Raw genomic sequence first — 17,119 nt, 5'->3', positions numbered from 1 at the left:
TGCACGTCGGTGACATAACTATCCGTCACGTTAGTCAAAAGATTTGTTTTCGTCCAGATTTTTATCGTGCAAACTTTTTTCGCGAAAAAAATTTTTCGCCAACCAGCAAACTTTTCGCCAGAAAAGCAACGTTAACGTGATTCACCAGACAACGTCATTACGATTTATCTCGACCAGCCAGCCATGCCTATCTGTGGCACCGCTGTATGTACACGCTCAGCTTCCTTACGAAGCTTCTCGCGTGGAATACAAAGAACGCGAGTTAAATGACATCGTTCCGGCACGCAGCGTGACTTCGGTGAATCCATCATTAACGCGTTATTTCTCTTTAACGAGCGTTTTACTACGTCCGCAAGCTTCATAAAGCCCGTAACACCAGAATGAGGTACGAAACAACGGCATTCTACGAGGTTCAGCATCGAGCGAAATTACACGTAGAATATTCGAGATGGTTTTCGCTCTTCCGTCGGATTAACACGCCTATCGTACGATAACTTCATCGAGAATATCGTTACGGTTCGAGCCTAATAAAAATTAATCGCTACTTTTTCCTCCTCGTAACTCACACCGTCGCTAAAACTTTATCTAAGATCCGATTCGGTAATTTGCATTACGACCTATGGTGTATAACCAAGGGTACCACGAACGTGAGAGTTTCGGCGCTGTTCACCTTATCAGGTTTCGTGGATCTCGCGGAAATTCTTGCATAAAATGTCCTTAACGGCGGTATAATGTACGATTGCTGAATTACGAAGCAACTAGTTACGAAACTGTCGAGCGATAAGGCGCGCGCGATCTCCCGCGCGAATTCACGATTATGAGACCGCGATAAATTCTTCGACTCTGCATTCACGCTACCTAACTGACGTTTTCTTTATTTCTGAAATGTTTCATCGATGCTTCCAATTTATTATAAGAACTCGTCCGAAACCAGTTATCGTACCTCTGTAACATCTACCACTTAACGTTCGCCTGTCTGCTTTAGAACTTGCAACTTTCTTTTAAGATACCGTACAGTGGTGAAAAAGCCGAGTATCGTAGGCAGGCGAATATTTATGCGGACCGCTGTATACGACCAGAGAAAAAAGAAATGATAATTCGATGGGTCAATAAGAAATTCAGCATAGCAAATCGTGGGTGCGCAGTTAGACGCGTGTAGAATGTAGCAGGACATAGATCACGTGTCAACGTGACGATATTGCGAAACAGCAACGAGGCGAAACGGTACGGTGACTCGTCAAGGTACGTGGCGTGGCTGCAGGCAGTAAAAGCCGCCGAAAGTGCACGCGGTCGCGGCTGCGCCCCTCGAGTCTGCATTCGAGGACAACTTCCTGACATTTCGCAGCTGCGGTCGGCCGCGTAAACATCCGCGAACACGGCCGATGCCACGTGACACCTTGCAGACGCGAATCGGACCCTGCATCGAACCGGCCGCGATCTTATCCACCGCGAAAATATACGATTCCACAGGGATATAAATATGTTAAACACCCGCGAGCTTTCCTAGCTCGGTGCATCGTCACGCTATAATTAGCGAGTCGCCGATGATGCGCCAGGGTTGCTGTAATCGCGCGTAATTCACGCATCGACGGACAGTGTTTGGCCAATGGCTAAACTTAGGGTGCTACGTAGGAAAATCGTGCTATGTAAATGTTTGACTTTTTGGATCGAACCACGGGAAGGAAGGGGGATCGAATTCCGATACGAACGAATGTTTTGTGGCAAGGGGGCCTTTTGGCAATTTACCGCTACTTCGTCGCTGGTCAGCGAGTTTTCAGCTTCGTTGCCGATTCCATTCCCCAAAGTAGTTACCAATTCTGATTTTATTCCATGTACGGCTTCGATTTGAATTCTTTACCGTAGGCAGGAAACTGGCTGATCGAGGACCGAGGAAAAGGTCTAGCTATGATAAAGATAGACACAGGGTTTACGAATTCGGTGACCGACGCTGGTGGAGACTTCATCTCGCTGCCTAGGAGACGATATCTACGTTAAATGATCTATTTCCCGAACGTACTGTCAAAGTTTGCTTATAAAGATTCCACTATATTCTGAAATACACCATGAAGTATATAAATGAAAGTGGATATGTGTTCGCGGCGGAATTTCTGGATAATCCATTCACTGCCAACTACGAGATATCTCGTAGTAAGCGTATGTACCAAGAGTGCCGATTACGAGACATCTCGTACTTTACGCTAAAGATTTAGATTGATTGCAATCGATCACGGAGTAAGTTTGGGTTAGAAATTATTAGAAAGGATGAACGAAGATTTTATATAAATTTTGTGAAATTCCATGTTTTCCTTGAAATAAGATCTTGGTGCCCAGGGCAAGACGCTTTAAATTTGCCTGGCAGTGAATGAGATAAGCGTAACAATGGAAGGGCAGCGGCATGTGCAGTGGGCGATTCGATAGAAGGAAAGGCCCGAAAGCGAGCACCGACGTGGAAAGTCCCGTACCATTGGGCATGGAATGATCGATCTCGGATTCCCCGGAGAACGTATATCGCCGGAAACGGAAAGCTAAAATTTCCTGGCGAGTCTCCAACGAGATCCATCGCGGTCGTCAGAAAAAATTAATAGGTCGTGCGAGATTAATCGAAACGGAGCGATACGCGTATAAATTATGAGACAGACGAAGGAAACGACTTCTGTATCAACGACTTTGGCTTCTCAACGAAGACAAATTGCCTCGAGTATAGACGAAATTCGAAGGAAAACAGACGTCGCAACACCATGTCAGCGAGTTCGTGAACCAACTAGAGAACTCACTAGAGAATAATTCGCGTCTATTATAAAGTAGACGCGAAGTTCGACGAGCTATATATGGCGTATGGCATAATGCAATAGATTAGAAAGATACAATAATAGAGGTAGGGTCAGGATTCGATCAGGAATTAACCGACGTGGTCGCTAATTAATTCGCTTATCAATGAGAGTTTTTATCGATCTTACCGGACGACAGCTACCTGTTGTCCAGCATCGAATTAATTAACTATCGACATGTTGTGAGCACCGTCCTTCGTCCTGTATAATAGTAATTACCATGACAGAGAGGATCCTCTCTACTTCGCAAACATAATCTTCTAATAGAAAACATTGCTATACGCATGGACAACGGTAGGGAGATTAAATTTCCGCCTGAAATTACCGATCGGACCTATTAAATTGACCTTCTCTCCGTTACTTGAAAAACCGGCGGATCAATTTCGATATAGTTCGTTGGTCGCTGCATTTACAGAGTCGCGGAAAGATCAAGTTCAACGTACGCTTCTGAATAAATTCATTTATCGGCTGAAATCGAGTAGCCCTGGTAAAAATATTGAAACCCTTCTCACATGTATACCGGCACTCGATGAAACGAAACCTGCAATGGAAGCACGAGTGGCTTGAATTTAGTAATCCCAAAAGCAACACTCGACTCTCGTTACGTACGAACGGCGTGGTTCGTCGCTTTTTCATCGACCGTTCGGCCACGTATCCCGCGCGTTACAAGCGCCGCTAACTTTGCCCCTCAAGTACCGCCAGAACGTTGAAACTTCGATTCTATACTGTGGCAAGCCTGTCATTTTTCAAAGATCGCAGCTCTGCCGAACCTTGCAACATTCATCATCTTCCCGCTCACCAAGCGTCCAACAGATGATTTATGTTCGCTCGTCATTCTCTCGTCGAGTCGACTCCGCGTCCCAACGGCGTTATTGTACGCTTTTCAATGCGCGCGACAAATTCCCAACAGTATACGGCTATCCTCTACTAAAACGTCACATATACACGCGAATAATAATCGGTTATCCTCGGGTTTCGTTCCCAGTAACCGTGAAATATCTCGCTGCTCCGAGGTATACACACGCTTTACGATTTCCTCCGCTTCATCCAGATTTGCCCGAAACCTCGATTGTTGGCTTTGGAAAAGGGCATCGGTGCAGGGACACGAACGTGCACGTCTATACACACACAGGCATTGGAAATATCGCGTGGCGGGCGACGATTAATTCAAGGAAGATGAGGGAACCTGGTTGCCGCGCGGCCGATAAGAAAACAGAATGCACGATTGCAACGCGATCGCAACCGACGGTTTTCGAGCTTGGCCGCGTTCACCCCCTTCATCGTTTGTCTAGGTTTCTTCGCTCTGACGGTAAGTTAATTAAACGAACGTCGACAAATAACAGGCGGGTCACGGACGAAAGGGGCGCGGCCTTTCGTTTCAAGAAAGATCCGCCGGAATAAAATACGCAAGACCTACTTTCCTGAAGCATTGAAAATTGAAATAGTAAAGTGCCGTACTGAAAATATTGCCCGCTTCGCCAAGAAAAGCAAAATGTTAGAAAAAGAGAAGAGGAAGAAGACGCGTTTCCCCTGTCTTTTCACCAACGTTTCTTCCTCCTCCTTTTCCCGTTGAAAACGTTAATAGCCGTCTCGTTCCCGAGAGAAATGGAACGTCGCTTAACCGAGTGTAGAGAGCGTTCCAGGTGAGAAAGGAAGTAAATCTCCAAATAATTTCCGGCCTACCTGCATCCGCGTTTAATAATCCCGGTATAACGACGCTGTGTCCTAAGGGCGACGTAATGCGCGACTTTTCTCCTGACCCCGCGAGATCGCGCGGTTAACTTCGACTGAATAACCTTTTCTTCGACCGTTTCTCGTTTTTTACCTCCGGTCGTCGGTACCAGGTAAATCGAGAGAGCGAAATTATTCATCGACGTAACGAGCTGAAATTGTATGCAAATGCAGGCCGGCATATAATCGAGTTGCAAGCGCATTTTAAATAAATACGCGCCATCACTGCAGGCTTCCTTGCTGTGAAATTTCAAAGAACATCAATTTAAATGAATATGTATATATATTCAATTACATATACCAATTTTCTAATATCGTTAACGAACGTGATCGCTTTGTCTTTGTCTACGGACAATTAGATTTAGGTTGGTCCTCGTCCAAGGTACACTGCTGTGGGTAATTGAAACGGTCAGATCGACCGTAATCAGGCGTAATCAGATCAATTACTTACGTTCCATTACATCCCATGAGTGGTTCGCAGTTAGAATTACACTTTTAGCAATTTTTCCTACGAATGATTCGGTCTTCGTTAATTTCTACGCAATATTTGCGCGCTAACGACGTGATTTCACCTCTAAAAATTGTTATCGTCATCACATTGTGCAGCACATAGACGCGAACACTGTTGGAATTGTTCGATCCCGCGGTGTTTGCCAAAAGAGAACCGGTGCGACGCGCGAGATACGTTTCACAGAGCAACTTTGTCCCCTCGTTGGTACGCGCGATATTGTGTCAGCGATGAATGCGTTTTCGAATCTATGCGACTTCCTTCGCAAGAACCTCGCTGCTGGACGCTGATAAATTCCGTGTCTTTTTTCCCCACCGTGCAATCCTACCCCATAGGTTTTCTATTTTCACGAAACTACCGACTTGTGTACCGTCTTCGATTACGCGTTTAATGTCCATTTATCTAATATCATTTTTATTCCGCGCTATTGTAATTTGCGCGGTGGGGTTGATACACGTCCAACGGAGAAATATTGGAAAAGGAGCAGCGATGTCGGCGAATAATCGCGGATTAATTGAAATTGGATGAAACAATGAATCTGCCCTCCCAACCATATAATCGACTGATCCGACGTTTCTAAAGTAAAACTGATGCTAGAACTACGAACGATTAAAATGTATAAATAAGACGCTCGAATTAGTAGGTTAAAATATTTCCACGTAAAATATCATTGCACACCGTGTCTGAACTTTCCAGCCATCACGACGTATTACTTTCTCCTCGGTGAAACAAAATGAATTAAAGAAGTTAGGAAGAGCGGATTGTCTGAAATTTCGTTTAATAACCAGCCACCCTGTCGCCGATATCCTTTTATTTCCATCTGAATGCGATCTGAAAGTCGATTTTCACGCCGAGGCATAAAGGGTTCCAATTAAAAGTCCCTTTACCGACTTCACGCCAAGTTAATCCGTTCGGAGGAATCTCCGGCGCGCTTCCATTGTCCCCGGGACATTTATCGCGGCTGCGTAATATCCCGAATATCAGTTGGAACAAAGGTGATCGACCAGCTGTGGTGGAAACGGTCGAATCAAAGGAACTCGGCGGGGCGCCACCACTTCGATGCCTTCTGTGTTCCTGTCTTCCGAAAATCCGAGGAAAAACCGATCTGTTCTCGATCGATCCCAGACACGATTATTCCATTGTTATCGGTTTATTGTGCGCCACGACTAATATAACAGGAAACTGCGGGGCCATTTGGCAAAATTCCGATAGAGCACGTGCAGTAACTCAAAGATAATTTTCGTAGACGCGTTAATTATCGATATCGCGATACGCGCGATTAAACGCCATTAATTAGAGATCCAAAACGAGCGAAGCATGGGAAACTAACTTTAGAGCTGACGCTTGTTGTACTCTGAGTCGGTGCAATACCAAACTTTATATTGTATTTTCGGAGTTCCGAGCGGGGGAAACTCGACACGAGCGATCGAGACCGTTCAAAACAGAAAATTGATCAGTGGTGATGGATTCGAGGTTGAACGAGGGTTGCGGGTCGACCCAAATGTTTCCACGGACCGCACACGTACCAATTTACCGGAATCGGTGGAATTTTTGAAACACGTGCGCGAAATTGCGGTCCGGCGTATCTGAAATCGACTTACGTCTTTGGGTCGTTCGAATATCCGATCGACGCTGCGTGGTTGCTCGCGACCGATCGGTATCGCCACGTGCCAATTAGCCTACATTAATTAGCCGTGCGTCGTTGTAGCTCGCGCGATAATTCGCGTAACGCGTTGGAAGTAAATTGGAGGGGATCTCGTACGTTCAAATGAAGAAAATACTGCGCGATTCGAGCGCGGAACGAAGAAGCAAGAGAAAGGCAGAGCAACGAGAAGTTGTAGATTTTCGCCGGTAGAAAAATACATACATAACGATTGGAAGAAACAACGGACACGATAAATCTTGAACGAATCGAGGATCGTAGCCGTTCGAGATTCAAGAAACAAATTTTACGACCGTGCGATTGGATTATTCGCAGAAATTCGGTTGGCTGTAAAAGATCGTGGCTACGATAAACAACGGGACTTGGGAATCGAAGACTTAGACCTTTAGGTAAATATTATCGAATTTGACGATAAAACGATCCGATATCCGAGGCATCCAGATTAACAAAAACAATCTAAAAATTCGCTTGGAAATTATGTCTCGTATCGTTCATTACAAAACATTTGAGTTCGAGTAAAGTCAATATATATATATATATTACGAAAACAAGGGTGACATCATCGTTCATGATATGACTGATTCATAAAAGATCTCCTGATAGCAACCATCTAATTACCAGTCGATAATTAACGTTGTAACTCGAGAAAATTCGCGTCGCAAAGAGTTGTTTATATACCTCCTTGAAACGCCAATTGGGCTTTGTCCATATGTGTTGCTTGTACTTTGGAATTCCGATGATGGTCTTCCTTAATTGCTTTTCTCTCTTTGTTAAGTTGTCCGAACAATCTTTGATCCGAAGAAGCCACGCACTACGCAAATCGATGTTTTATCGGTGTAATAACGCAACGACAGCGTATTGGCAGTAATTTAAGCCGGAGTATCTGGCCCGATTTGATTTATCGAACGTACGTGGCCGCTGAAACGCATGCCGATGAGTTTTACGAGGTGAGAACCAGCTTGACAGGCGCCGTCGAACCCTGACAATGATTTTCCACTCTTCCCTTTTTTCATTTACTCTCCACACATCCGTTGGTCGTTTGCGGAAGTTATTTTTAAAATTCGGAACCACTCTTCAAAATCTTTTTCGCACCAAATACACGCGTTCTCGTACTTTCCCCATTTCCATTTGGAAATTTTGAAGGAGAAATTGACTTCGAGCCACAGAGAATCGAAACTGGATCAACTTGACGATAAATGAAAAGCAAATTTATTTTCGTCACTCCGATTCAGCCATGGAATTGTCTTTCAAACGCTGCCAATTCCAAATTTGAACATTTTAACGAAGAATAAGATCGGAAAGTGGAATCAGACACTTTGCATAGATCCAAATCTACGTTGATTCTATACCGACGGAATTCTCTTCTCGTTAGAAATAATCTTCGTATAATTTATTTCGTCTGCTCTTTTCCCTAATTCTGCCATAGAAACTGGCGCGGATCGTGTGTACACATAAATCAGGATCAAATCTAAAGAAACGCCCCTTTATAGAACCGTGTGTAAAAATCTGGAAGAAAAACAATGGAAGACACGAAAACTACCGCGGAGGTGGACGTTTTATCGTCGTAACGCCGAACAGTTTGGTCTGGACGACGTTCTTTTTTTCGCCTTTGGAAATCCCCTTCGCCATAAATTTTCCGCGAGACGAGAAACTACCACGGACAGTTTGCTGACAAGGCGCTCGTACGTTTGTAGGATTACGCGATGCTTTTCGGGGCAGAGACCACGCGTGCTGCTTCCCGGTATCGATCTATTCTCTCGGGTAATCTTTATTGAGACTGGTTAACGCATAAACTGTTTGGAAGTACATCGGTGTTTAGTGCGTTCAAGAATAGCGTGACCGTATTCGAGGCGAGAAAGAAGAGCAGAGCCTCGTCGTGATTGAGCGAATGGAACAGAGAACCAATGACGTCAAATGGGCTAGCCATCGATATCTCCCCGTGTTTATGACCATATACCAACTTCGACGTGACCGAAGCAGATCGACAGATCGCCAGGAATCTCTCTTTTCCTGTCTTGAATCGTTCGGAGTACACTTCGGTTGTTTAACGAGCTACCTCGTGCCGCGAATGCTTTGCTTGTTTTTCTTGCCTCGCGAACGGTAAAAGATTTCGGCAGTTCTTTTTATCCGCCTCCGCGTCAATCATTCTTTCACGGTAATCCTTCGTCTCGAGGATTACCTCATCGATCTCGTGGCTGGTTTTCCGCTAAATGAAGCACACGGGCAGGATCGTTCCATTTCTCAGGACGAAGGATAGATATTGGCGACTTCCTGAACGACGATTTTCCATTATTCCCGCGTGAACACCGAAAATACAGCGGCTTTCGTCGAATCGAACGGTGAGCTGCTACACTCGGATGCCGGAGCACTAAATGGGTTAATCACTGGGTGCGCGACGTAAATCTTCGTCAGTCGACATTCATCGTAAATATTCGCAGGCGTTTCCCCGTGACTTGAATGTCAAAGCGTCTGCCAATAATTGTCCAGTTGTTGCCCGCGGGGAGGGACGGCTTAACGAGCACGCGCTACTATGCCAAATAGGACAAATTGCACCATAAGGCACAAACCGATCGCTTTTGGCCTTTCGTTCCGTTTCGGGATTCGCCTAACCGACGACCTCGATATTTCGAACAGCACGAAAAATATCTGCTCCCTTGGCTTGCCGGTTCATTCGGGAATCAACCGGGAGAGAAAGTAATCGTTGATCGAGAAAACAGAAAAATGAAACAAAGCAGCGATATCAGAGAACGCTTCCGTCCCCTAATCTTTCGTTTCCGCTCAGGTTAGCCCAATCGACGCGTAAAAGTGGCTTCCACAAAAGTAAGTCGGCCGTATCTTTCTCTCTTTTCGTGGTAGAAAATCAGCACAGCGCGAAAGCAATCGTGCGGCTTTTTCAACCGTATTCACCGCGAGCGATTTTCACGGGTATCTTGGCAGGACCGATGGCTCCGGGCGATCACCGAGTCAAGCAAACAAACGAAAGCGTTTCGGAACACGGGGGTGGCTTCTACCCTCTTGTTGCTCGTTATTTTTTTCTTGAAACTCGCTCATTGCGTTCTTGGCCGGGCCAACGAAGCGGAAAAGGCAGAAAGCGTACCGAGAGCCCGTCCCCGAGAATAGAGATACGTGGTAAAGAGGAACTAAAGGAAATTCCTGGCAGGAGAGCGGTTTGAATCGTCGACGACTGGAGCAAAGGGCGCTCGGAGAAACGAAATATTTCATCCGAACCACGCGAAGGATTTTAAAAGACCTTTGGACGAAGAATCCTGGGATAATGGAGATGTGGACGTTCCTCTCGTTTCAAGCAAGAAAGAGTATCTCTCTTTGGTATTAAGGTATCTTTTAGTGTAAGTTTTCTCGTTTGTAAGAGTTCCATTCGAAAGAGAAGTCCTAGCGAGACAAGCGAAAACGTCCGTCACTGGTTAGACCAGGCGGCACAACATTTTTCCAAAACGAAATCGTTTATTACCACAGCATTGGAATAAGTTCGGTTCGAACTGATTTCAAACGACCGTGAGCGCGATTCTCCGTGCAATAAAAATCATTTAAACACTCCAACCAGGTTACGGATTATTTGCATCTCACCGGGCTGCTTCGAGCAGATTTAATGGCTCTAAAAGCGTTAAACTCCTCGATAATCGTAAACCATCCTAACGACGATTGCTTCGAAAAGTTTCTTTTAAAAATCATCGTAGCGATCGGAAGAAGAAAGTCGATCCTCGAGTAAAATAATTTGATGCTAAAACGAAGGGAAGTTACGATTGCACCGTAGAAAATAAGCGAAGAAGGAAGAAAGTTGTCGAGATTCGAGCAGCGAAGAAGATAGTCGTGAAATAATATCTCGTGAAAGTTAACGCGATCTCAACTCGTTCGCACGTTTAATTACATTTATGCGGTGAAACCCGTGGCCTCTCATCATTGTCTTTCGTTTATTCACGAACGGTCAGCAAAAAGACGACGCCACGACGCTTCCATATTCCATGTAATTTTTCCTCTTTCTCTCTCTCTCTCTCTCTCTCTCTCTCTCTCTCTCTCTCTCTCTCGATTATGCCCACTGTTCTTTCTACCTTGATTTTCGATATTGCGATCGTTTTTCGATATCGTTTCGCTCGAATAGAGGATCAAATCCTCGTTGATGGCGCTCCATATAGAAAATGCTGAATAGCGATGATTTTCCTAGCGCATTTCGGTATTCTTATAATTCCTACCGAGAAATTACCTCGGATTCTTTCCTTCTACGCTGTCTAGGATTTTCTACTCTTACGATACGACGATATGAAAGAGGTATTTTTATGTATTCATATTTGGTGAAAAACCGAAATTTATAGAACGGCCGATCAAGTTGCCGCGAAAATGCGGAGTTCGTTTCACGACAGAGAAACTTCACCGTGGCAACTGTTTACTTATGGAAGCTTCTCTCAAATATTTGTTTATCCTTAGCCGACTGAACTCGGATGCTACGTGCAAAATCGATCTCGAAGGCTAGATCGCTGATAGAAAATGGACAACTTCGTCGGACTTGTAGGTTTCCCGTCCAATCTATTTATTTGCATGGTACGAACGTCCATTCGATATCATTACACTTCCGTTCACGTTGATGCTACCGATAAGCTACTTTGACGATTTTCCAACTTCCTTTGCGAAGTTACATTTGCTCGGATTCCGCGTTCTCCCTTGTATCGTTTAATAAACTCACCATGTAACCAGAATAAAATTTAAACCCAAAAAATATTGCATACGACTCGGTTGAAAATACGATTACCACAACGACAATTTTATTCTTGAAAACTGCAAGGACCGACAGTTGTCTAGCTCGGTGAAATTCGCGTTAAAACAGACGATGATACGGAACGAACAGACACAATACCAAAAGTTGTTCTAAAATCGGAACTCGTTCCCGACCGGCCACGTGACGAAAACGAAAGACAGAAAGGGTGGGGGAGGTGTAGAGAAAAGGAAGGATCCATGAGTATCCGAAACCGCGAATCAGAACGAGCGTGGCCATGCATATGTAGATGCGATGTATCTGCATTGCAGATTTGACCGGGCCGCGAAAGAAAGCGAGCTCTGATTTCAGGACTGCGAATTGTCGGGAAACTGTCCTCCCCGCCTCCTAATTTGCAAAAACTTCTCCGTTGATCTTTGACTCGGTGAATTTCGCGCGCCTTAATGCGGCCCGGCAGTTGCCTGTGGTTTTTCCATCGACTTCGTTTCGTCGATTCGACTGCGCTCAAAGAACGATATTTAGCGAAACGAGAATCGGATATGCAGAGTTTTGTCAGACTGTTGGAGAGTTGTGCGCCTGATGCTCGTACAGTTCGCGATAAATACGTAAAATGGAACCGTGTGAGAAAACATTAAGGCACAGAATTGCACAAGTTTGAGTCGTTTCAAAATATATCCATATAATCGTGATAGTCGTTTGTAATTACAGAAAGTTCGAAATGTTCCACTGCAAACATAATACATTCGTTATATGCGTATTTGAATCGTACGCGTGAAATTAGCGGCTGATATAGCGCGGAAATTTTCTGCGTCGCGAAATGCTTCGTCCTCTGTTTCCTCTGTCTCAAGGAGGCTAATACACACTTTGTCTCTTGAGTCAATAGTAATCGAGACATCGCAACAGACGCTTGTAACATACGGACGATAAAACTTTGCAAAGCCTCCACTATAATTCTTCCAACTTTAACGCGAAAGAATCGTCTACTTTAGCGAACGACGCGACGACGAGGAGCAACAATCGCCATCAATCAACCCCGCGGAACGGCCGGAAGTTCCTCGACCGCGATCATACTGGCCGCCACTTTATTCGGCCAGCTGTCTCTGTCTCTCGGAGAACACGGGATAGTGGTAATGAACTGAGGGTAGCCGCTGGCCGTCGGCCAAGCCAAACTACCGCTAGAACCTCGAGCTAAACTGTCCGCGAGGAGCCACCGTAAGATTTCTGATCTCGCCGAGCCGTTTAAAAGAAATTACAAATCGGTGACTGGTTTTTCGCAATCCGCCACTTCTGGCCGACTTCTGCGTTAAACTCCGCCAGGCAGGTTACACGGTCGTTCGTCAACCGGCGCTTGTCGTTTGTGACAGTGAAAAGGGGGACAATTGCCGGCTCTTGTCGACGTTCAGACATATCGTGGAAATAAAATCTAATAACACGAAACACCCGAGTTGAGAAACTACCGGTAAATCGACTAGTTCCTTTTGATCCGCGTTGATTGAACGCGACACGCGAGTCGTTGGGTTACTCGAAAATAATGGCACGATCGAGCAGGCCCGTTTAACATTTCCAAGAGCAATTTGTCGGAGGAAACGTAGGCCGCGGCCGAACCGGGATTTTTGTGTCAAGACGCTCGATGGTCTCTTCAACTTTAACGAGAACAATTGCAGGTAACTGCTCCAGGGAGGAAATAGTGGAGCTCCGCATACAAAAGATAAATCGTGGGCGGCTCGAATGAAAATGTATTCAAGGCTTAATGGGTGCTCGATCAAATTGACCGGTTTAGCGAGTCGGAAAACGAAAGCATCGAGGATAATCGGTGACTTCCATTTGACGATTAAAGGCCCCAGGCAAGTAAAGCCAATCGTAGCCGTCATTAGCATCCGCGATAGCGGAGCGCCTCTCGAGCTTGTTCTTTGATGTTCGTGCTAATAAAATATCGGTGGCTGAGTAAAAATAGCTACGCGGTTTCATCGCAATATAATTTCAATACCGACGGGTTTCTCGTCCGCGATCGCGTCCTTTTTAGATCCTAACGGAACAACGTCGTTAATTTTCTTGTTTCCGGCGATGAAAATACGATAGCGTTGTTCTAGCTGATTATAGAACGCGATACTGTCGGACAATTATCGAGGAACGTATATTTCTAGGTAACTCCGGCTATCGTCCCTTTTCATCGTGCAACGCGAATGAGATACAAACATTTTTACAACAGTGTTACGCTAAAAGCTAAGAAGCAGGCTACTTTGCACAGTCAATTCGAACAATTGATGGAATAGCTACGATTAATTAACGAAGCGATATCCTGGCCAGTTACCGCAACGTCATTGTAAATAGAGGAAACATTGAGGTAGTACAACGTGCCGAGAAAATCTTCAACACTCGTACCGCGTGAAAATAGAAGCTAGACAATGCAACGACTAGACTATTTCTGTTCGAGAGCTAAATCGGGCATCGGGAGAATCCAGAAAGACTAGTCGAGAAGTAGGACTCGGTCGGAGCATTGATTCCCGTGAAACAGGTTGTTGAATTTAAATCGAAACGTTATTTTTGCTTCTTTCTATTTCCATAGGCGATTCATAGAAATTCAGTAGCTTGAAAATACCCGAAAGAAATCAGGAATTTCAACAGCTGTCTTTCTACGTAGAAATACTCTCACCTACTCCATTTTCTCCAGCCATGAACTCGGCCCGTTCTAATCGATTGGTCGCATTCCTGGCCACCAGTGACACCCAGTAAGATAACCACACAGCACGACGATATAGCCCAATTCGATCGGATTATATAACGTCGAATTAACTTTCGTCATTACGCGGTTGCAATCGAGAACGCTCAACGGCCGCACTTTGAATTAGACACCGCAATTTCTCGGAAATTGTCGGATCATCGTAAACAGAGATGTTCTATTTATATTCGAAGGTGAAATTGAAACTAAGCGAAAGCAGAACCTTTTGGCAGGAAGACTCGCGTTGGTAAAGATCACCTTTGGCAAAATTAATCGTAGTGCCCGTTCACGGAGCACACCGCTGCTGCAAGGAACAGAAGCTTAAATCCACCAGGTGGTTGACCCAACATTTACATTTTGCCTGTAAAATATCTCGTCTCTGCTATCGAAACCAAAAGTTTCTCTAACTTTAATCCTATCTTCTACGAGTGAATTTCAAATGGTCGTTCGATCAATAGTTAAATATCGCGGATGAATACAGCGAACGTTGAAGTGTGGAATACAACGGTATAATTGAAAATATCAAAATCGTGTATCGTGATCAACGGAGGTACAAGGAGGAAAATCCTCGATGTCTGTTTGAAAGTTTGCCATGCTATGGCCTTGGGGCCGGGCAACTAGGTCCAAAGACAACATCCAACAATATCGATATCCAGTGTACCAGAATAAAGTGAACAGTCCGTGGCGCGAATAGTGACACAGCTATTTGTGGATACGCCAGGCGTATGTATATACGAGAAAAACGGGCGAAAACATATCGCGAAACACGAATCGCCTACTTAAGCGCGTCCACGATACACCAAGACACGCGATCTGTTCCTTTATCATCCTTCGTGGCACTAAAATCTCTGTCGAAACTTCCCTCCGAACTTTTATTTTTATTGCGTTCGAATAAAAATAAAATCTCCATTTCCATAAGACGTAAATTAAGGTTAATCGGATCCGTTCTCGAATCGTTCTACTCATCGACGGTTCGTTGAATTACAGCTAGATCGGGCCGGAATTAAGGTCGAATTAAATTTCGACCGAACCGGGTTCGTTCACGATAACACGCGTTACCGATAACAGATTAACAACGCGAAGATAGATGGCCCACGATTCGTACGACGAATCGGCACGCCATTTTCAATACGACGATATATGCGTGGATCGGCTGTATCGTATCGATAAGGAGACGCGTAAAAAAATCACACTCACCCTTTGCGCCTTTCGCTTGTCAGCCCGCTGATTCTGGTGATATATTCGGCTGAAATTACTGACGATAACAGGCACCGGTAAAGCGATCACAAGGACACCGCTGAGAGAGCATACACCCCCCACGATTTTTCCCGCGATCGTTTTCGGAACCATGTCACCGTACCTGTAACACACGAGTAATTCCAATTTATTAGTATTATAAATTATCTTATAATCTGTAATACAATAATAGACTGATAAGTGGATACTTAATAAATAATCATAAGTCAATAATCATTGACACACTCGCAGAAACTTTCGAATAAATCGACTACCTTCTGCTCGAAGTCATTTTTCAAAGAATGAGTGCGAGTCTGAGCTATAAGGGAACATAGCTCCTGTCTGACGATAGACGGACCGTTTCCCTTCACTCGATACTTTTTCCACGTAAACCTTACTCCTACTTGTCAACCACACTTTGTTGCGTATTTGTTGCATTTCTCGATATCCTTTCACTCAGTTATATCAAAAACATTTCTAGTGGAAGCCGTTGCAGTTGACAAACTCTGAAATTGCATACTAACCGTCTGTAACTCAACAAAGTCTTGTGAAACTGCGAATCGTTATAATTCGTGTTAGAAACAGCGTAAGAAATAGGACGAAATTATCCGAGTACGAAAGAAACTTTGTTCTTACTTTTTAACCATCTCCAGGAACGCGTTTAATTGGAAAATTTCTGCCCCGCTGTCTGCATAATTACATAGTTGTTTCACGACCGCGAGTATCGCTATGAACCACCGCTGGCACGATTTATAAAATAATTTGCATCGTGATTTTCGCGTCGATACGAAGGTAGCAGAAAAGGGAAGAGAAGAAACGAGGAATGGAACTTTGCAGGGGAAAAGTTGGTGCATTCGCGAGGGTAGCTACGAAACTTCATTCCGAGAGTTACACTTTCAATTTCAATTTTTTGTGGATTGCATTAAACGGATAAAAGAAAACGGGCAAAGGAAGAAAGAAGAAGGGAAAAACGACAAATTCACGATATCCCGTAAAGATTACGAGCGACTTTTCTCGTCGAGCATACCGCGATAAAACTTTTCTATGGCTATACGTGCCCCAAAACGTGGTTGCCCATCCGCCTCGATGCTTTTCACGGGTTGATACAGTTGCAAATCCACATTGGCTAACTGTTTCAATTTTTCAATCGGAAATTACACCAACCGTGCATTTTTTATCGACCTCTTTCCTCTTCCGCTCTTTTTTTTTTTTCAAACTCACCCTTTTGTTTTACCTCGAGCGAGAAATTATTTTAGTAAAACGAAATCTGCTTCCAAAAGATCTCCTAAATGTTCCAAATGAAATCCGGCAAGTGGAGCGAGAAAACTTGGCAACTGGAATGTTTGTAGCAGAATCGTAGACGTCTCGATCCGTTGACTAAGGAGAAGAAGAATATAGTAAAATCGATACAGACGCCGCGCACTGTGTATGAACTAGTCGTGCTTAATGCCCTGTCTTCGCGGAGGCAAGCAACGCCGCAAGCTTGCACCGCAAACGTCAAGTCTGCTTGACAGAGGCCTGGCAACGCGATGTCTGACTATGACGTCTTATTCCACTGCACGAGTGAAAATTCACTCGAACTGTCTCGGCGCACCGGCGTTTATAATTCCATGTTCAAAGCTGGAACAACGCATCACGCAGCATCCGGATTTTATTTTTTAATAGGAAATGGCAACCGTTATACATTTATAAACAATGAAATAATAAA

The 17,119-nt window shown here is 44.5% G+C and overlaps 1 protein-coding gene across 14 annotated transcripts in view; it reads right to left on the bottom strand.

Moving 5' to 3' along the window:
- The window catches only part of LOC126869278 (potassium voltage-gated channel protein Shal), a 116,166-nt gene that overhangs the window by 61,224 nt on the left and 37,823 nt on the right, over positions 1–17,119 (bottom strand). For all 14 annotated transcript variants that reach the window (XR_007690881.1, XR_007690885.1, XR_007690878.1 and 11 more), the window contains exon 2: positions 15,373–15,535. Coding sequence is in view for 5 of the 14 variants with exons in the window: in XM_050625596.1 (XP_050481553.1) it covers positions 15,373–15,535 (163 nt within the window). In the remaining 9 variants the exon portion in view is untranslated. The remainder of the gene's footprint in view (positions 1–15,372; positions 15,536–17,119) is intronic.

The sequence above is a fragment of the Bombus huntii genome, chromosome 9 (genome assembly GCF_024542735.1).
Source record: "Bombus huntii isolate Logan2020A chromosome 9, iyBomHunt1.1, whole genome shotgun sequence".
Taxonomy (NCBI): domain Eukaryota; kingdom Metazoa; phylum Arthropoda; class Insecta; order Hymenoptera; family Apidae; genus Bombus; species Bombus huntii.
This window is presented reverse-complemented; position numbering and strand designations above follow the sequence as displayed.